Below are 21801 nucleotides of genomic sequence, written 5' to 3' on the forward strand. Positions count from 1 at the left end.
ATTCAAGGTACTTGTATGCTAAAAATTCTTAAGAAATTTAATAGACTATTTTTAAATGTAGACTTATTTTGAAATTTAGTCATCAGACATAACTTATTTATCATTTACAAAACTTTGTCTTCCCAGGGCCTTACTATGGCCCTATCATTAGTCCTTTCATCTTCCCGTGTTATTAACCACATGCTTCTTGCAATTGATGTCACATTTCTCATCATTTTTACTCATAAGTATTCTCACTGCTTACCTATAGAGTTATCTTATCCCTGGATAATAGTCAGCAGCTTCTTTTACAGCATGATTTTTCTTTCAGGTACTTTGAATTAAAAAGATTAAGACTCCATGATAATTGAGTATCTTGTGCTATTTTAGTGTATTTTCAGCCCAGGAAGCATCTGCTTTGACAAAACTATAATTTGCCTTTGCAAAAGGCCAGGTTGGTTTCTCACTCAGAGAGAGAGAGAAATGTAAAATGGACAGTTAATTCAGTGGGTATAAGTCACTGAAAACCATTACTAATAACTTATTTTTATAATTGTCAGTTTTTATAAATGCCAGTTTTTATAACATTTTGCCCAAGACACTCCACACAACTATAACATGTATGTTTCACTATCACTGACTGATTCAGTGTTTTGGTTTTTTGTGTTTGGTTTTCTGTATTGGGTATTGAACCCAGGGCACTCTCCATTGAGCTATATTCCCAACAGATGTATTATTTTGAGACAAGGTCTCAATAAGTTGCCCAGGCTGGGCTCGAACTAGTGATCCTCCTGACTCAGCCTCCCAACTTGCTGGGATTATAGGCATGTACCACCATGCCTGGCCTGATTCAGTTTTATGACAGAGAATTACCCTTTTGAGTAAGAATGAAATGTGGTTTATTGATTGGGATTGCTGTGATTTTTTTTTTTTTTTAAGCAGATAATCTTTCTGTGTTCACAAACCATCATATTGCTTACAGAGCTTTTTAAACTAATTTTTAACATAATACTGAGTTATTAGCTGGCTTGCTAGGCTCTAAGGATACATGGCCTCTGCCTTGGGGGAGCTCACAATTAGAAATACAGTGTGATGCCAGGCATGGTGGCACAAGCCTGTAATCCCAGTGGCTTGGGACACTAAGGCAGCCTCAGCAACTTAGTGAGGCACTAAGCAACTCAGTGAGACCCTGTTTCTCAATAAAATACAAAAGAGGTGTGAGGATGTGGCTCAGTGGTGAAGCGCCCCCTAGTTCAATCCCTGCTACCAAAAAAACAACAAAAGAAATAGTGTGATACATGTTAGGATAGATAGGGATGTAGCATACCTTGAGAGTGCAAATGAAGTAGATGTTTCTGCCTAAGATGGTTAAGAAAGGAACAGAAAAAATGACATTAGTGCTAAGCAAGAACAAACAAGTGGTATTTATTGGGTTTAAAAAGTTACTATTCAGAATATCCAGATACCCAACAGACAGACAGTAGATGTGGTAATGTTATGGTGTGTCTTAAAAAAGAGCTTTGATATCTTTTCATGAAAATTCAGTACTTGCGTATGGTGCCACTGGAGCAGGGAAGACCCACACAATGCTAGGATCGACTGCTGAACCTGGAGTAATGTACCTAACAATGTTAGACCTTTACAAATCCATGGATGAGATTAAAGAAGAGAAAATATGTAGTACTGCAGTTTCTTATCTGGAGGTAAGTTGGCATTGTCACTTTTTTAGGTTAATCACTGTTTTTAAGAACTCTTTAAATTACATGGGTCATTCAAATTATTTTGTTACACAGACGTTTCTCATGAATGTGAAAAATCATCAAAATATCTGGTTTTTTATGTATGTTACTGTTTTTCCCCCCCTTCTTTTTTTTGGCACAATTTCAAACTTGCAGAGAAGTTGTAAAAATAGTACAAAGAACTTCCAGATACCCTTCATTCACCAAGATCTCCCATATGTTAACATTTTACCACATTTGCTTTCTCTCTGTATGTGTATGCATCTGTTTTTTTCAGAACTGTTTAAGTTGCAAGCTGGTAAATAAAAGAAAATTTCTTAAGTAACTTTGAATACTTATTCAGAATCAGAAAATTAGCAATGTTAAAATGTCATTATCTCACCTACAGGTCTTAATAAGATATTGCTAATTATTCTATTAATGCCCTTTATTGAAAACAAAATCTAAGACCATGAATGGCATTCAGCTGTCATACCTCCTTAATCTCCTTAAATGTGAAATTTCATGTGTTTGAATTTTATGATGTGGCCATAAAATCTTCAGTTTGGGTTTATCATGATTAGGTGCAGGTTATGTACTGGCAGAAAGACCACAGAAGTAATGTTGAGTTCTTTTGCTTTATATCAAAATCTTTATGTGGTTAATTGATCCCATTATTGGCAATGTTAACTTTGATTAATTTCATTGTGCTGGTATCTGCAGGTTTTCTTCACTCCAATAATACTATTTTACCCTTTATAATTAGCGGGTACCTTCTGGGAAAACAATGTACATTTCTCTTTCTCCTCAAAGTTGCATGTATTAGTATTAGCATCCACTGACAATTCATGCCTGAATAAATTATTATTCTGATGGTAGATGGTGGTGATTTTTAAATTCCATCATTTCTTCTACCTTTATTCATTGATTCCTTACTTTAAGAAGGAGTTTTTCTTTCCTTTATTTCATCAAAATGGAATCACTCAATAGGTTATAATCCTTCTCTGTGAACAGTTTTGCAATTGTGCAAGATTTGGGCAATTGAGGTTCTTTTATGCTGCCTCTTGTGTCCTTTTGACATATCCTATCATTCTTTGAGTTCTGCTACCCTCTTAATAATAACTGATAATCAACAAATGATAACTAAGTGGCAAACATTCTAACTTTGCGTCTGGATAGTGTTTTAGAAACCAATGCAGAAACAAAACCTTGATTTCGTTGTCAATGCTAGTAGGCCTTTCTAGTATCAGAAAATTTCTCTCATTAACACTCTATAGTTTGATTCCTACTATGGGAGTTTCTTTCAAAGACTGATTAAAATCAAATATGTTGCTAAAAGTTTCCTTATCAGTCTAAAACTTGGAGATGAAGTAAAACTGGTTTTCATCAAGAAGTAAAATGAATTATTCTGCATTCAGGATATCTAAAAAAATGAAAGTGATCTTTGTTTTGTTTTTTGTTGTTTTTGGTAAATCTTTTCTAAATGGGAGAACTTTTAAACTAATATTTTCATAATTTTTTACTCAGTTAATTTGTATTTGCTTTCATTATGTTAGTGATATGACAGTACCATTTATGGATAGCTCATGCACCAAAATTGCTTATATTAAAAAATTACTTATGGCTAGACCTCAACCCTTGGATATTTTAGTTTCACAGGTCTGGGGTGTGGCCCTGCCCTCTTACAAAAGCTCCCATTTGAGTCTAATGTGTAAATCAACTTGGGATTAATCATTCTGTGTAGTATGGTTGAAGTGGATATGGAAAGCAATAGAAAAATGAGTGCTACTCATCAAAAAAATAAGAAGTAAAAATTATCTCTTTATATTATTATTTTATTACTTTGAACTTTATTACAGTTTAACAAAATGTTGTCATTGTTTGTAGAGAATTGTACCAGCAATGAATTTTCACTATAGGCTATTTATTAGATCATAGAAGGAAATAATAATACAAGTGTTTTTTTACTTAATTTATTTATTTGGTACTGGAGATTGAAGCAGGGCACTTTACCACTGAACTACATTCCTAGCCCTTGTTTATTATTATTTTGATTTTTGAGGATTTTGCTTTTTGTTTGCTTTGTTTTTGGGGGGTTTTTTAAAAATATTATTTTAGTTGTCATTGGCTCTTTTATTTTATTTATTTTTATGTGGTGCTGAGTTTCAAACCCAGAGCCTCACACATACCAGGCAAGCGCTCTACTACTGAGCCACAACTCCAGCTCCTGTTTTTCTTTTTGAGACAGGTTTTCACTAAGTTGCTTGAGGTCTGTCTAAATTACTTAATCTGGCGTCAAATTTGCAATCCTGCGTCAGCCTCCCAAATCACTGAGATTATAGGGGTGTACCACCAAGCCAGCCAAAATAATCTTTAAAGACTTCTTATCAGTAGAAGTTATAATTTTCGTTTGGCAACAAGTAGTAAATTTCGTACCTTCAATAAATTTATAAAAGCAAATCAATAATATTACTTCTATGTATTATTTATAGAAATTATTTTTTAAATGTTGCCAGATATAGAAAACAGATGTGTATTCATCTCAGGGAGTAAAGTGGTTATCTAGGCTTCAGTCTCTATTTTACTATTAACCTATGTGACCATGGACAGATTTCTTTGTCTTTGTTCTCTCGTCATTAAAATGGGGAGGAGTTCCCTTAGTACTTGTATATTAAACAATGTAATGGGAGGATTAAAGAGATAAATATCATCTGTATGAGTTTTATTTAACATTTATTCTCTAAAATTTACGTATTTCCAGGATATAGGAAAAGGCAACTCAGCAGCATTACATATATCTATATTACTATAGTTATCGTACCAGGAATTATGGGGTAAGGTTATAATTACTCCAATTTTTAGTGTCAATTTTAAAACTAGATGATCAAACACTTCTATTTTTTGGAATGGTAGAAAATATATGGCAACATGAAATAAAAGGAATGAAAAAATAAAAATGAACTGCTGCTTTTATCTTTAAGGTCCTTATAACAAATCATTTCTGTGTGTGTCTTATAATCACTATTATTTTTTGCCTCAGTGCCAAAGTGGGTTTTTGTTTTGTGTTGCTATTGTTTTTAAGGTTTACAATGAACAGATCCGTGACCTCTTGGTCAATTCTGGTCCACTTGCTGTCCGGGAAGATGCCCAAAAAGGAGTAGTTGTTCAGGGTCTGACATTACACCAGGTATGTTTACAAATGCCTTTTTTCTCAGGTTACAATAATAACATGTATAACTAGCCATTTATACAAGCCATTTACTTATTTTCCATTTTACTTATTTCTTATTCAGGAAAGAAGTAAACTAATGAAATACAGAATTATATTAATTAGGATGTCTTACTCTTTTGAAAGAATTGGGTGGGTTTTTTTTTCTTCAAAAGTCTACTTGAACATTCAATTTTGTGTTTTATTCTGCTAAATACAGTTATATTTTTATCTCTGCAAACAGTGGATTTATCTTTTATTCATCATACATTACCAAGTACTAAGCAGGTTATACACAGTTGATATTTAATACAATTGAGTGTTAGGAAACATTTTCGTTTTACCTTTAAAAAGTCTTGTTTGTTGAAAGTTCACAGAAGGGCTCAGGTTGTACCTTAGTGGTAGAGTACTTGTCTCATATGTATGAGTCCCTGGGTTTGATCCTGAGCAGTGCACACACACATATACTCACAAAGAAAAATAAATATTGTTAAACATGGATTTCTAATTTGTGTATTTTTTTCTATTTAAACTTCTATAGCCCAAATCCTCAGAAGAAATTTTGCACTTATTAGATAGTGGAAATAAAAACAGGACACAACATCCCACTGATATGAATGCTACATCTTCTCGTTCTCATGCTGTTTTCCAGGTAATGACCCATTACTTCTAAAGTAAAATTTAAGATAAATGAAGCACATTTCATCAATGATAATTTCCATACATAAGGAAAAAGATCTCATCATCTGTAGACTTCCTTCTTCTCAGTACTTCTTTTACTTTGCAGCTTTTAAGAATATGTTAACACTAAGAATATTTAGAGTTGAGATGCATAAATCAAAAACATGAGTTTTCACCTTTGTGAATATATGATTTCACAAAAATACAGAATTTATAAGGACAGGATGGTAAAGTGATAGCAATAGAAGCTTTTTTTGTTAAGCAGGTGAAAATATTTAGTCATTCCAGTAAAATAATCCCATATTCAAAGTAAGGTTTCTCCTATATAGATCTAGATTAACAGAGCTATTTGATAAGGTGGATATTAATTCACTTGTTAAAAGATTTCATCGCAAGGACCATGTAAGTACCTGCATTCCTTAAAAAGAATGATGCAGTTGATATGACATTTGTTAAGAATACAAGTCCTGAAAGACCTAAAGTATTGGTTAGTAGCCATTGCTTATACCTCCTAGTCCGTTTTACATAAAATGATTATATAAATCTTGATTCTAAATTTATGCTATGTAAAATTCTTATGAAACAGAAAATATTGCAGTTGAAAGAATTTATATCTCAGGCAATTAAGCCATTCAAATAATCTCCAGTAAACAAAATTTCATTGACCTTTTCTTTTCTTACTGCTATTTATCATTAGTCTTGTGAGAAATATTTATCTGCAACACTGAAATTTCCCTGAAATACCTTAGACCTTGCTTTATAAAAAAAAAAATGTAATTAAGTAATTTTGTAGGGGAGTAATAGGTTTTCTTCTTTACCACCTATTTTATGTCACTTAAAATACTAAGAAACAGCTTAAAGCCGTTGAATAAATTATACCTTACTGTGCAGTTGAAAATAACAAGCATACTACTACCTTTTTCATATATAATATTAATATTATGCATTAATATATTACATATATTATATGTTATATAGTATATTCTCCATTTTGGGTCAACATTCTGTTTTCCTTTGAGAGCAATCCTAGAGGCACGCAAAGCTTTCTGACCACTGCCTTGGTTTTCTCTTAGGAACATTATTTCTATAGAACTCCCATCCCACACCCACTCTTACCTCTGATACTTCCATGTTTTGATTCAAGGGGTACCAGAATACGAGTGATAATTGTTTTGACTTCGAACAGGTCAAGAGTTATATTCCCCCAGTTATACTGTGTTAGTCAGCTTTCTCTTGCTATTAAAAAAAAAATACTTGGGATGATCAGTTTGTATATATGAAAAGATTTACATGTACTTTTGGAGGTTTCAGTCCTTGGTGGGTCAGCCTTCTTGCTTTTGGGCCTGTGGTGAGGCACTGCATCCTGACTAATAGTGCATGGAGAGGCAAAACCTTTCACCTTATGTATGACTGGATGAGAAAATAGAAGGAAAAGGTTCTGAGGTCCTGGCTGTCTCCTTTAAGAGCATATCCCCAGTGACCAAAAGATCTCCCTCTTGGTACCACCTCTTTTTACCATTGTGTGTGTGTGTGTGTGTGTGTGTGAGAGAGAGAGAGAGAGAGAGAGAGAGAGAGAGAGAGTAGAGCGAGCACACACACAAGGCTAGGAGGGAGGGAGGGAGGGGAAAGGAGAGAATGAATGAGAGAGACAGGCTCTTGATATCTTGCCCAGGCTGATCTCAGGCTTCAGGGTTTAGTTGATCCTCCTGCCTGAGACCTCCAGAGTACCTAGGACTACAGGCCTATGCCACCATGCTTGGGTTTGACCCCACCTCTGAAAGTTGCCACCACCTCCAGGTAGCACCAGACTGGGGAACAAGTATTTAACACGTAGGCCTTTGGGATAGTTAAGATCCAAACTAGGGCTAGGAATGTGGCATAGTGATAGAGTACTTGCCTAGTATGTATGACATCCTATGTGAGACCCTTAGCACTTCAACAAAAAAGGAGAAAGAAAGAAAAATCTATCCTGTAGTATACACATATAAGAAGGCTTTTCATTTCATATTTTTTCAACTCTAGTGATTATATTCAGTACCCTTAAACATCAGTCAGATTGTACCTTGTTTAATTTTTTAAATGACAAAATTTTGTTTTTATGCTTTTTAAAAAATAAATGGGTTTCCCTATGAGTTTGTTAATTTTTATCCTTATTTCCCCCTGTTCTTCTATAATTTAAGATTTATTTGAGACAACAAGACAAAACAGCAAGCATCAATCAAAATGTTCGTATTGCCAAGATGTCACTTATTGACCTGGCAGGGTCTGAGCGTGCCAGTGCTACCAGTGCTAAAGGGACCAGATTTATAGAAGGCACAAATATTAATAAATCACTTTTAGCTCTTGGGAATGTCATCAATGCCTTAGCAGATACAAAGGTAGGTATACATTTATTAAATATTTTGAAATGCTGAAACACAATTTCTAGAAAGATACTATTTAATACAATTTTAAATGTTACAAATCAAATTATAATAATATATCAGATAAGATCACATGCTTCAGAGAGTCTGGACTATCAAATAAAATTAGATTTTCCTTTAGTTTTGGTGGTTTTTTGCTTTTCAAGATACTCTATTCCTTTTTAATTTCTAGTTTTATGATTAGAATTAGTTGAATAAAAAGTTATGAATATCAAATTGATGATATTTTATGGTGCATTATCATTTATTTTTTAAATTTTGTTATTTTTCTCATTTATTTTGATCTTGGTTTTTAAAGTGACTTGATCACTGCACAATAAGAATGATAATTGAAGTGGCATGAAAACAGAATAATTTTTTGAGAATAAAAATTCTGTTCTGGTCAATACTTTATATACTGTTAATTTTTTTAAATGTTTTTTTATAATTTTTTATTTGTTCTTTTTAGACATACATGACAGTAGATGAATTTTGACATATATTTCATACGTGAAGTATAACTTATTGTAGTTAGAATCTTATTCTTGTGTTTGAACATGATTTGGAGGTCCACTGTATTCATATATGAAGTATTCAAGTATTCATGTATGAACATCGGAAAGTATGTCCAATTCATTCTACTATCTGTCCTATTTGAATCCCTTGTCCCTTCCCTTTATTCCCCTTTGTCTAATTTAATGAACTTCTATACCCACCCCCACATTGTGTGTTAACATCCACAAGTCAGAGAAAAAAATTAGGTATTAATTTACAGAGAGGAAAAGGAAAGGGGACTAAACATATAAAGTGTAATCACTTAATATGGTAATGTTTACTAGGTGCTTTGGATATATTTAAAAATATTTTACATCTATATGCCAGCAGTGCTTATTAAAATGCAGTATATTTGATAACTATTGTATTTGTAAAAATAGTGTCCTGTTTCAAGAAATTGAAATATGATAATTTAAGCTAAACCTGACTGAGAAACTTTACAAAAATATCTGTTAAACTTTTGAAAATGTTACATTTCGATTTAGAGAGAAGTACTTTAGAATGATTGGGTAGTCTTAAAAGGACAAGTTACTGAAATCACATGAGAATTACAAAAGCATGATGTGTTTTATATTCAGAATTAAAATATCAAACATATAAGCAGACAGCATGATTTTGTAAATTTAAACCATTCATACAGTAGGATATTTACCATATGTAGTAATACTTAAGTTTTAAATAATGACTCCTATTGAGTCACTTATGGGTCTGGGTTTAATGCATGCATGTCTTATACCTATAAAATAATTTTAAATAGCAGCAGCAGTATACATACCATACTGTTTGGGAAAGACTTATAATAAAAACCACCCTACTAGGAGTTCAGGAACCTAAGACCTATTTCTAGCTCTGTGAATTATCAGTTTTTTAACCTGAAGCAAGTTATGTTACTTTTTGCTTAGGTTTTTTACTTTAGCATCAAAAATATACATTGGATAACACAATGTTGCTCTTAGCTTAATATTGTATTGAATATCTTTTAAGTAAAGGGAAATCGTTAAAAATTTAATTCTTAGGATTCTATTGCAATTTTAAGCAGTGTCTGATGTTTTATTTATTTTGTATCCATATTAGGTGGTTATTTAAGGAGAGATGTAGCTTTGTACTATGCAGAATTCTTACTATTTCTCTAGTGTATTTATATAGAGCATATACCGATTTATAGTGTCTAGCTATACTGCACAGGCTGGGATGGAACTTGTGATCCTACTGTTTTAGCCACCTGAGAGCTGGGATTATAGGTGTGTGCCACTATACCAAGCCCTATTGCTAACTTTTCATATTAATATGGCACAAATAATGAAGCTTTTGTGTGTGTTTTTTTTTAATGAACTAAAGTTCATACTTAATCCATTAGAGATAATTAAAAATGAATGGGATTTTTGTTTTATATATTCACTGAGTAGCTATAAGATTCATAATCATTTCAATCACCAATTATATCATAAGTCTAGGCAAAGTAAGGCAGTGCTTAAGTTCTTACAGTGAAGTAGTAGCAAGTTTGCATTTAAATGTGGAAAATGGCATAAGAATTCTTTTTTTGTTCTTTCAGAAAAAGAATCAGCATGTTCCTTACAGAAATAGTAAGCTTACTCGCTTGTTAAAGGATTCTCTTGGAGGAAACTGTCAAACTATAATGATAGCTGCTGTTAGTCCTTCCTCTTTATTCTATGATGACACATATAATACTCTTAAGTATGCTAACCGTGCAAAGGATATAAAATCTTCTGTAAGTATGTTTACTTTCCTTCGTTCTGAGAGAGCATACTAAATGCTTATTATTTTAATAATTCTAATGAGAGCATTAATTAGGGTTATATTTCTACAAATGAGTTAGGCAGATGAAGGGAGCAAATGTCTTTACTTACCTGGTCAATTGACCAATTAATTTAGTCAAACCTTTAAGCATCTTGAGCATGTATATAAAGGATAATATTCCATCTTCTGCATACTAGGGTGCTTTAGTTCCTTTCTTCCCAAACTTTCACATCATGGCACATGATATTTGGTCACAACATGGAGTAATTAGTCAAGGCTTTAACACATTTGTTGCTGCCACATTTGTTGCTGTTCTTTAGCTGAGCACCAATACTTTGTACCTGAAAACATATTAGTTAATCTCTCCAAGCTTAAGGTACTTCATCTGTAAAATCACTGTAATATCTGCCTCAATTTATAAAGTAAAGAATCTTCATAATAATAATTTGTATTTCCATATTCATAATGCTGATGTGTCAATTTCTTTATAGCTCAAAAAATTCACTAGTGATGGGTTAGGGCAGTTTTTTTGCCACAGGTTTCAGATACTTTAAAGAAAAAAGAATAAGTGAAAACATGATGTATTTTTAAAACCTCAGGATCTCCTGAGGCCAGAGACCTACAGTTAAACTGGTGTGATGGCTCCTCCTCTTCTCCCCAACCCCTCTGCTACTTTCTTTAAGAGTCTGAAGATGAGCAGTTTGTTGTCATCCTAAGAGAAATGTTCATATGTTACTTAAAATCAGTCATACTAGAAGCTTGTATACAAAGGTGTTTCACATATTTTTCATGTAATCCTTATTTCAACCCACTGCAGAAAGCATTTCTAACTCTTCTTTGCAGTTGTATAAATCATTGCTCAGGGAGTTCAAGTATTTGGACTTGACTATGTCTAAATTTCTCTCTACTATTCCATATTTGCCAAGGGGTCCATACTATTATAAAAAGGATAAGATAGAATAAGCATTTAATAAGAACTAGTTAAACTCATTAGTGGGTGAAACTTAAATTATCTCTGAATTTCTTAAAAGTCAAAAAAATAGGCAATTTTTATTATATTGTGAATGAATGCTTTAAAGAATTTTTCACAGTAGGACAATTTCATATTAATATGCTCAGAATAATCTTTTGTCACAGGTTTTAAACATGAGCATAATTAATCATGATCATATTTGTCAGAAAATCATAATTGATGAAAGTGAATTGACATGTAATCCCTTTTTTTCATGTGTGTAACTATGTGATTATTATCCCTGTATACACAATTATAATTTTTATCTTTTAACAGTTGAAGAGCAATGTCCTTAGTCTCAACAATCATATATCTCAGTATGTAAAGATCTGTAATGAGCAGAAAGCAGAGGTATGTATACTGTTTATATTGTTATGCTAATCTCCTTCAATTCCTAGTTATAAGATTCTTTTATCCTAATTGTCTGAAAAATTATTGTATTTCCTACTAACCTGAAATCTGGCTCATTCAGTTTTATTTTCTGTAGCTACAGTTTTGCTTGGCCATGCATAATAGAAAGAAATAACTCATTTCATCTTTTAACTAGTATTTTCTCTCTACTAGATTTTAATGTTAAAAGAAAAACTAAAAGTCTATGAAGAACAGAAAACCTTTACAGACAGAAATGACAAAAAAAAATTAATGATTTCAAACCCTCAGGAACGAGAAATTGAAAGGTAAAATAACATAAGATCTCATTTTGAAAGAATTTTTTTAATTGAATTAGATATTTTGTGTTAATTATCTTTATTTGTTATATGTGTATATATATGTATATGTGTGTGTGTGTGTGTGTGTGTGTATGTATATATATATATATATATATACATACACACACACACACACATGTACACACTCAAATGAATTCAGGAAGTTAGTGATTGCTGTTTATATTGCACACTTTGGAAATCAGATTATTTTTGTTTTGATTTTACAGATAGTGATGAAAACCAGTACTTGGGTATCAGGTAGAAGAGATAAAGCAAGTTGTGTCACCTGAAAATCTTCATTTAGTGGTGCTCTTACCTCTTTTTTTCTGTCATTATTATTATTTGTACAGTTTATATGTAAATCTGTTCTCTTCTATGTTATTGTTGATAGCTCTATTAATCAACTTATTAAGTTTTTAATTACTTGAATGAGCATCTCTGGATATAAATTGATTGACAAATATTATTTTCCAAATTAACCCATTGTCTTCGTAGAACTATGCAAGATTAACATTTCTTGATCCAGTGTCCCCATGAGTCAGTTTGGAAAATTGTTACAATTGCTTGGGAGGTAGGGAGGAGTTTTCTATCATTAACTGCTTTCTTTTTCTTTTTCTTCCTAAAACTACTTCTAATTTACTTTCATATGTCACTTTGTACGTTTTTGATGATTTTTAGATACATATTCATTCCACACTACAATAATCCTATCAAATAGTGTTAAGGCAGGTATCTCCTCACAGATAAGAGAAAGAAATATCATTTTTTGAGTAAATTCTTCTGTTTCCACACTATGCTACTTGGCTAAAACTTCATAAAAAGTAATTACAACAGTTATTTCCATCAATGACAAGAATCTGTTGTTCCTATAGCATAAGCTAGATCTGTATATTATAAGAGTTCTGTTTACCCTGGAGATTGCATATTGAGTTTAAATTTTCTGGTAATCCCTTTAACCATCCATTTCAAGATAAAATTGCTATTATATTTCTTTAGACTTTTGATTTTTGTTGTTGTCATTATTATTTCTCACCAATTTTAATGTCTTTAAAAAAAAATAAGTGATTACTTGATATTTATTTAGTCTTATCCACACAACCCTTTTGTTTATTTTTTTCCTTTGATACTGATACTGGGGACTGAATCCAAGGGTGCTATACCACTGAACCACATCCTAGACCTTTTTTTTTCTTGAGACAGGGTCTCCCTGAATTTCTGAGGCTGGCCTTGAACTTGTGATCCTTCTGTCTTAACCTCCTGATTCACTGAAAATGTAGACATACGTCACAGCCCCCAACTTTCAAAGAAAGCTTTTCCTCTGATCTATTTTTTTTAATATTTTTTTTTTAGTTATATATGGACACAATGCTCTTACTTTATTTTTATGTGATGTTGAGGATCGAACCCAGTGCCCCACACGTGCTAGGCAAACGCTCTACCACTGAGCTACAACTCCAGCTCCCCGATGTATTATTATTGGTTGCTGTTATTTTTTCCTTTTGTTAGTCAAACATAGCTGTGGTCATCATGCAAATGGATACTATCTCTGGTAATATAAGTTTCTTTAAAATTGAAAAAGCCACTAGCTTTTCAAAGTTAGAATAATAGAATTTCTTACACTACCTAACTGAATGAATCTACTTTACCAATTAAAACCTTAGAGATTAGTAAACTTTTCTGGAGTTAATAGCTTTAAATCATTGAGCAGTCTTCTAATAAAATTATTCAGAGGATGATAGCCTGAGCTATGAAAAAAACATTTATTTGAACTTTTTATATTTCAACCTCTTAATCAATAAAAACTTGATTTTAGTTCTAGCAACATGTTAAATAATTTACTTGTATTTTAAAGAAGTTAAAATTATATATCCTATTATAAAATTATAATTTTATGATTATAATTATGATTATAATCATAAATTATGATTATAAAATTATATATCCTATAACCTTTGTCATTTTCCCACAAATAGCAATGTCCTAAAAGAAATATATGAAACAGCTTTATTATATCCATCATATTTTTCCTTGCCGTGAATTTCAAAGTGCCTTTTTCTATAAAACTTAAAAAAATATTTTTATATAACTCAAACAGATTAAGGGAAAATATATAGCATTTACTGTCTATCAAAGCCGTTTGGAAAGCTAATGTTCAAAAGGAAGTAACTAAAAGAAAATACAATTGTTCTTTATAATGAACAATTCTAAAACTTGTGGCTATGTCAAGAAAATCATGTTAGTTTAATACTTTATGTATTACCTCAAAATATCAGTGCAAATTTTTGTATTCCAGTTAACTCAAACATTTTAAATGACTAGGAAATAGTTATTAATCAGTTCTTTAGAACTCTGTTTTAAATGATGTTTTTTTTTTTTTTAAAAAGAAGCTCTCTATAGAAACCTTTGATACTAATTTCCTTCATCATAATCAGCAAATATCACCATATAAAATGTCTAGACCACAAAATCACAAAATTGGCAAGTATTTAATATTGTCCTTGAGTAAAAAGTTACAGAAAACTAAGAAATTATCATTGGGTATCACCTAAAGATAACTTATTTCATTTACTGGCATTAGCATTGGTGTAATACAATACAGTAAAATCACAATGTTCATACATATTTCCTATGAAATATTTATTAGTTTGACAAAACTTCAGTAAAGTCAATGTATTGTGGCTTCTTTTCATTCCCAGTAGGATTTCATTAAGAACTACTGACGTACACTGGCAGTATTTTTGCCACAGATACTTACAAATTTATCTTAAATTCTGGCCAAAGAACATTTATTTTTAAATGCTCGTACTTGATTTTATTTTAAAGTCTTCACAGTTAATTCTTTTTTGAGATTTTTGCCAGTATGTGGTTTATATTGCAACTATGTATCAGAACTGAACTATGACTTGAAAGCAAACATATCTTTATAGGATTAAAATATTGTTATAACCTGTATTCTGCTGACCCTGAAAGGTGCAGAATTGCAGGTTCCTCAAGAAATCTCATAGGAGTTAATTAGTTTTAAGTCTTTGGACTTTGGAGATCTGACTCAAACACCCCAACTTTGATTCTTTAGATCTATAGATTATAAATAGCTTTAGATCTATTGATTCTTCGCCTCTTTGAAAGAAACTGTGTGGCTTTTCTAGATTCACCACATTGTAAACTTGGATGTTTTGCGTCCTGGCAGTATCAGTTGACTCTTAGCCAGGCTGTAGGGGGTACCTAACCGTATGGCGTGTTTTTCACTGTAACAAATTCCAAAACTAAAATCTGGCTCTCTTGCTTTCCCTAGGGGGCCATGGAGGCACCATATGATTATGCCTCCTCCTGCTTATTTCTTCACAGTGAGCCAACACCAAAACAACACACAATGCTGTGTTGCTCATGGGGCCTTGAGAATTAGCATAGTATAGATCCAGGTTTTATCTTTTTCCTCCAAACAAAAAATATTTTATTTTTCTAAGTAGTCAGATTACATTTAAACATAAGCATAGACAGAATACAGTATTGCAATTGCCTGTTTTTTCAATAGCATCATTTTCATTGGTAGATGGAGAGAAGCCTAACATAGTAGAAATAAACTTAATACCCCTTTTAAAACATTTTGTAGTAGGAACATTCCTAACCTCTGTGTTCTTTATCATTGAGTATAAGTTGGTGAGTGGAATAGATTATTTTATTCACTCATTTCTTTTAGTAAACTTTACATGATTTATCAAAAAATTAATGAAATTCTATGTGTTTTATTTTTGGTAGATTTCAAGAAATTCTTAACTGCTTGTTCCAGAATCGGGAAGAAATCAGACAAGAATATCTTAAGTTGGAAATGTTACTTAAAGAAAATGAACTTAAGTCATTCTATCAACAACAGTGCCATAAGCAAATAGAAATGATGTGTTCTGAAGAAAAAGTAGAAAAGGTATTTAACAATTTTATAATTAAATTTTAGATAATGTAAAAACATGGGAATTCTAAAAATTTGATAGGCACGGTTACTTAATCACTCATTTTCAATAAATACTTGGAAAAGCAGGAGAAAATACAGCAAACATTATTTTAAACCCATAAGAATACCAGAAAAAATTCAAATTCTTGGGTTTCTGAAACAAAAAGGAAACCAAAAGAGCAAAATGTCAGTTGCAGCTATTATTTTTCTGAAGGCTTGTGGAACTCACTCCTAAGATGCAGTTAGGACACTCAAGGAGAATTTATTACCACAGATGGGACGGTGGAAGCACTTTATCAGATACAGGAAATAATTTATTTAGACCAACTGAAGTTTGATTTTGGGGGTTTTTTGGGAGGGCAGGGGTATTCTTTTTTGGACAGTTATATTTTATCACTGATGTTGCCCTAATAAAAAGCAAACCAACTTTTTATCTTTTATTATTATTTAAAATATAGTACACTGCTTGCTCTCTTCTCCACACACATATAGACCACTCCCACTATCTGTCTTTGACATGTACCAATACTTAGGTAAGATACCCAAGAGAAACAGTGAATTAGAAATTTAAGCTCCCACGTGAAGCCGGAAACTTCAGAGATCCATATTCTTTGATCCATATTCAGAGAAGGGATGGGGGACCAGAGGAAATCTTGCCAAAAAGCACATAATTAAAAGGGATAAGGAAAAAAAATTCATTTCAAGGCTATCATAATATACTTTTCACAGTGATTTAGGTTTACATTCCTTACAAAAAATTTAAATTTTGTTTCGAAAACCCCTAAATTTGACAAGCTAATAAAGATAAATAAATAAAAAAACAGTATAAAACCAGCAATGCTTTTTGGAAACTTCACAGAAGTAATGTAAATTGAGCCTAGAGAAACAAACCCTGAACTCTTGCCACTAATGAACTTACAGTCCATAAGTGTAAAATATCTGGTGACACAATTCACCAAAGACAAGAGTCAACAGAGAGCAAATATGACTGAAGCCCCCAAACTTCAGATACTAGTGAAATCTGATACAAACTGTGAAAATGAATAAAGTCATAATATAACAGAGATAAAGACATCACACGGTATACTCAAATATGGGGGGTGGGGAGATTTCCAGGAATATTTTCTATTATCTTCATAATTAACATGAGGAATGAAGGCACAGTTAAGTCATTTTGCCAATGTTTACAGAAGCTTATAGGTGGCTCAGCTATTATTTAAACTCTAGCAAGCTTATTCTTGTGCCTGTGCTCTTATTCTCGTCCCTATGCTATTTTGCATATTAAATTTAGTAGAAGAGAGAATTAAGAATGTGGAAATAGATCTGGGAGAATCATATCATTGCAAAGAGATTGGATATATGAGCAAGACGTTGTTACATGAAGGACTGACTTTGTATAATACGCAGATTAAAATTGTAGAACTTGTATAGAAGGACATATACTCAACATGTCTTGCCAGCACTACTCCTTTCTCATAGCAAATTGCACTAATTAATTGCCACAATCTTTCTGCATTTAACGTAGCCAAACAACTATGAATAGATTGGAGTTGGTACATGCTGTAATACACATTTGCCATATTGGGAAATAATGACAAGAAATTGGGAATTGGGAAGGTAGGATAATAGGACACATTGTGAAAACTATATGGTTGTCGGGAATTGAGAATCTATTTTTGTAACCCAGACAGTCTTTGAAGGAGGTCTGAGTACATTATTAGAACTAAGTGCCATTTTTAAATCATTTGAATAAACTACTTAGTGCAATTGATAAGCTTGGTCTGTTTAATCCCAAACTAATTTAGATTGTTATTTTATTCTGTCTTCATTCCTTCATTGAATTTTGAATGTGGGTGTCTAGAAGAATCTGAGACATAAAGTAGTGAAATAGGTTTCACTTATTTCTTCAGTTTCATTTTTCTTTGTTTTGTTTTAAGTTATTGGTTTTAGTTAAGCCATTGAGAAACATAGAAAGGCATGTAGAGGCTGAGTTGTTTTGGTTTTATACAGAAGTCAAACTGCTTTCCAAGGCAAGGAATTTTATGTATTTTGGACCCTCTCCCAAAATAAGTTTATTATCAGAAGTACTGAAAGAATCGCATAGCATTGATTTGTCTTTAAATAGTTCTGTAGTATGGACTCTGAAATTAAAGTGAAGTTCCTAAATAGTTTTATAGCCACATAAAGATAATCTATAAAATTAATTTTAATGAAAAAACGTGAGTTTCCATATTAGCAGTTCTTTTATAGAATGCAACAGAAACATCTAAAATTTTAGAATTATGTGTTTGTTCTCTCTCATGACTTTGTAGTGTTCTGGAAATTTTGTTAAATATATAAAGCTTTTTTCAGACCCTTAATGGAAAACATTTCCCTCTTAATGTCAAGGTCTAATATGCCTGGTTTACAGTATATTTCCAAGTACTTGCCACTTCAGAACAATGATTCACTGAGGGATCCCCCAGTGGAAAACATCCCCATCAAGAATCATCATTAAGGATACATTTGATAAATATTAGAAGTAAAGTCAAAAACATAATTTTTGAATTTTTGATTAGGATCTTTCTGTTATTAAATATTGCCGCCTTCAGACCCACAAATCATTACTTACTTTTGCTTCTAAGAGTTAGAGTGAAATAAAGATAATTTAATTTATCTGCCTTCCTTCAGGCAGGTACAATACTTTCATCTTCATTTTTCAGATGAGATGACTGAAGACCCACTGAGATTAACTTGCCTGAGTTTTCACACCTGCTAAATAGCAGAAGAAAGTCAAGACATCAAATCACCCATTTTCTGTTAAGCAGTATTGCTAAACTTTAAGTTTCAGGATCCCATTCTACCTTTAAAAATTACTTGGGATTTCAAAGCACTTTCATTTAGTTGGATTCCATCAACCACTATTGCTATTAGAAATCAAAACTAAGGGGCTGGAATGTAAACTCAGTGGTAGGGTATTTACTGAACATGTGTGAAGCCTCATACCACAAAAACAAGAAATCAAAACTGAGATTTACAAAAATATATTTATTATTCATTCAAAAACAATTGGCCTGTTGCATAATAATGCTCATAACTATTTTGTGAAATATGACTGTACAAATTATTTTTTCCTAACAAACAAAAATAGGTAATGAGAAGAGTAGCATTGTTCTGTTTTTTGCAGATCTCTTTATGCCTTGCTTTTAATATCAGCTGTATTCACTTATCTCCTTTTTTATTCTGTTGTGATATAACACATCACTTAGCCTCTGGAAAACTACTTACAGTATATGTGTAAGTAAGAATTAAAAGGACCAATAACTTCTTCATGTTTTTACAAAAATAATTTTGACCTAATGAATCCAATGAAAGTATCTCAGTGATCTTTGAAGGTTGTAGAGATCTTTGTCAGTTTGTACCACCCTTGAAAAATATTTGCATTATAACTTTCTATCCTACTCCTCTTCCTAATCTTTTGGAGTTTTGTTTTGTTTTATCTTCATCTTTTCAACTATTTAGGTTTGTTCTTGTTTGTTTAAGTAATTTGTTTTGTTTTGTCAATGTTTTAACTAGAGTGTTTGGAATGTAATAATGTCACCAGAGAAATCACTACAGTGAAGAACATTCATTAGAATGACAGTGCCTTGCAACCCTTTTTCCCTGATCATTTTACTCTATTCTGAAGTGATCTTATATTTCCCTTGAAGGAGAGATCCAATGAAATATGTAGATCTCTATGATTTGTCTATGCTATCACATTTGCCTGACCCTAATCCTTTATAAGTTCCTATCTTCCATTCAGATGAAGGTAATCATATTTTTTTTGTTTTTTGTTATATGTCCTCAACTGTGAATAATATATTGTTTATGAAATTTAAGAAGAAAAAATTTCTCACCCAAAGAGAGTAGAGTCTTTGACCAATTTCAAATTTATTTTCTGTGCTTTTTATTTTTAATTTTTTTGAAACCAGCTACAAATGCTTGTTCTAATCCATGGGGATTTATTGTTTCAGGCATATTCCTCATACCTGGTAATTATTCAGTTCAGTACCTGTCAGTAAATATCCCAGAGAGGTTAAGCTATTCTGACCCACAGTTCCATGATAGTGTATGAGATCTTTGGGATAAGAAACCTAAATACCAGTTCTGATCTCAGTTCATGTCTGTGTAAAACACCAAAATTAGTCACAGTATCTATTATGGAACCTGAACCAATCATCAGATGAGATCAGATATTGACAAGTTCTCTAAGTTATCTTTTGTATCAGCCAACTTAAGGAATTTTAGGCAGAACCAATATAACACCATTTCCTCTTTTTTTTTTTTTTTTAATTGGAGAAAACAACACAATATGTGTGTGCTTTGATTTTGAATAAGAAAATCATAGAATTTATCTGACCTGGTATAAACTTTATAAATGCAATAAATTGGAAGGAATGCAGTTTAGCACACACACCAGAAAGTTATAGTCTGATTTGGCTATTGTATTTCTTATAACCATAAACTATCAACACATGATTTTAAAAAATGACTTAAAACTCAATTTCCCGTTGCCCTGCAAGCAGTAGTACTGTGAGATTTCAAGGAAAAAAATAGCTTTAAGTGCAAAAAGCATAGCTTACCTGAATAAACTATACCAACTACTTTGCTAATATGTACAGCAGATATCATGAAAATTAGTGGACTCTTTAAATGCATTGTGTTTCAGGCTACTTGTAAACGAGATCATAGACTTGCTATGTTGAAAACTCGTCGCTGCTACCTAGAGAAAAAGAAGGAAGAAGAGTTGAAGCGATTTGATGATAATACTAATTGGCTTCATCGTGTGGAAAATGAAATGGGACTCTTAAGTCAGAATGGCCATATTCCAAAGGTACACATGTGTTTGTACATTCACATTTAATATTTGTAAAAACTGAGATCTTTAAACTTATCTTCCTTGTAAAATTATCTTTCATAAGAGGATGTTGCCCCATTTCTCTGAGTTAATTACTCATTTTACTGTTTTTAACTGAATATACTTTCTACTCCCTAAATACCTTCTAGACTTGCCTTCTTTGTACTGTCAGAAGACTAGAGTTACTTTTAAATGTTGTTATTCCTAAGCATTTGCATCTATGAGGTAGCTCTTAAGTTAGAATAAAGTAATTCTATTTCTATGAACATTCATCATGTAGGTAATTGAAGTTTGTTTTAAATCTAGATATTTTGTGTAAAAAGTTTTAAATGTGATTAGCATTAACTGTGTTACAGCTAAAAATGATTGCTTGTGTAGCTGAGGATATTCTTCATTAGATTAGCAAAGGTTATGTTTATATACTTGAGGCCAATGACTGTTTTGCTACAATGCTACAAGTTATATCCGACTTTAGTATCTTTACCCATTTGGGCTTTGTTTTGCTCCCTTAACAGTAAGTCTTCTATGTAGGCAATTCCAGTTTATCATCAATGTCTTCATGTTGTCATTTCATGATTATAATATTAGTGTTTCATCTGTAGTTTGAATTTCATACCTAGACCATGGAAAAAGAAGTGGGGAAAGAATTTCTACACTGAGAGAACAAAGACTTTTGCAGTAATTCCTAAGAGACTGTCCGTTAGCTAGAATTATGTCACAAGGGTATTTCTAGATACAAGGAAGTTTAGTAAAGTGATTTTTAGTTTGTTTTTTCCTAAATACATTATCACCTGGAACAAAATTAGAGTTCTCTTCATAAGAAAGACAGAAAAAGTAAATATGGGATAAGCACCTACCAGCAATGCCACCAAGTAACTAGTTTTGATCCAAGTACCTAATACTTTAAAAGAATATTTTCAGTGTTTTTTTTTTTTTTAAAGGAAAAGCTTCGG

General features: G+C 32.1%; 1 protein-coding gene across 2 annotated transcripts in view; it reads left to right on the forward strand.

Moving 5' to 3' along the window:
* Positions 1-21801, forward strand: part of KIF18A (kinesin family member 18A) — a 75957-nt gene that overhangs the window by 7510 nt on the left and 46646 nt on the right. For both annotated transcript variants that reach the window (XR_013757865.1, XM_079105155.1), the window contains exons 3-11: positions 1525-1682; positions 4780-4884; positions 5447-5557; positions 7767-7964; positions 10096-10272; positions 11590-11664; positions 11878-11990; positions 15780-15942; positions 20660-20824. Coding sequence is in view for 1 of the 2 variants with exons in the window: in XM_079105155.1 (XP_078961281.1) it covers positions 1525-1682; positions 4780-4884; positions 5447-5557; positions 7767-7964; positions 10096-10272; positions 11590-11664; positions 11878-11990; positions 15780-15942; positions 20660-20824 (1265 nt within the window). In the remaining variant the exon portion in view is untranslated. The remainder of the gene's footprint in view (positions 1-1524; positions 1683-4779; positions 4885-5446; positions 5558-7766; positions 7965-10095; positions 10273-11589; positions 11665-11877; positions 11991-15779; positions 15943-20659; positions 20825-21801) is intronic.

The sequence above is a fragment of the Sciurus vulgaris genome (assembly GCF_902686455.1).
Source record: "Sciurus vulgaris genome assembly, chromosome: 11".
In the NCBI taxonomy this organism is placed as follows: Eukaryota; Metazoa; Chordata; class Mammalia; order Rodentia; family Sciuridae; genus Sciurus; species Sciurus vulgaris.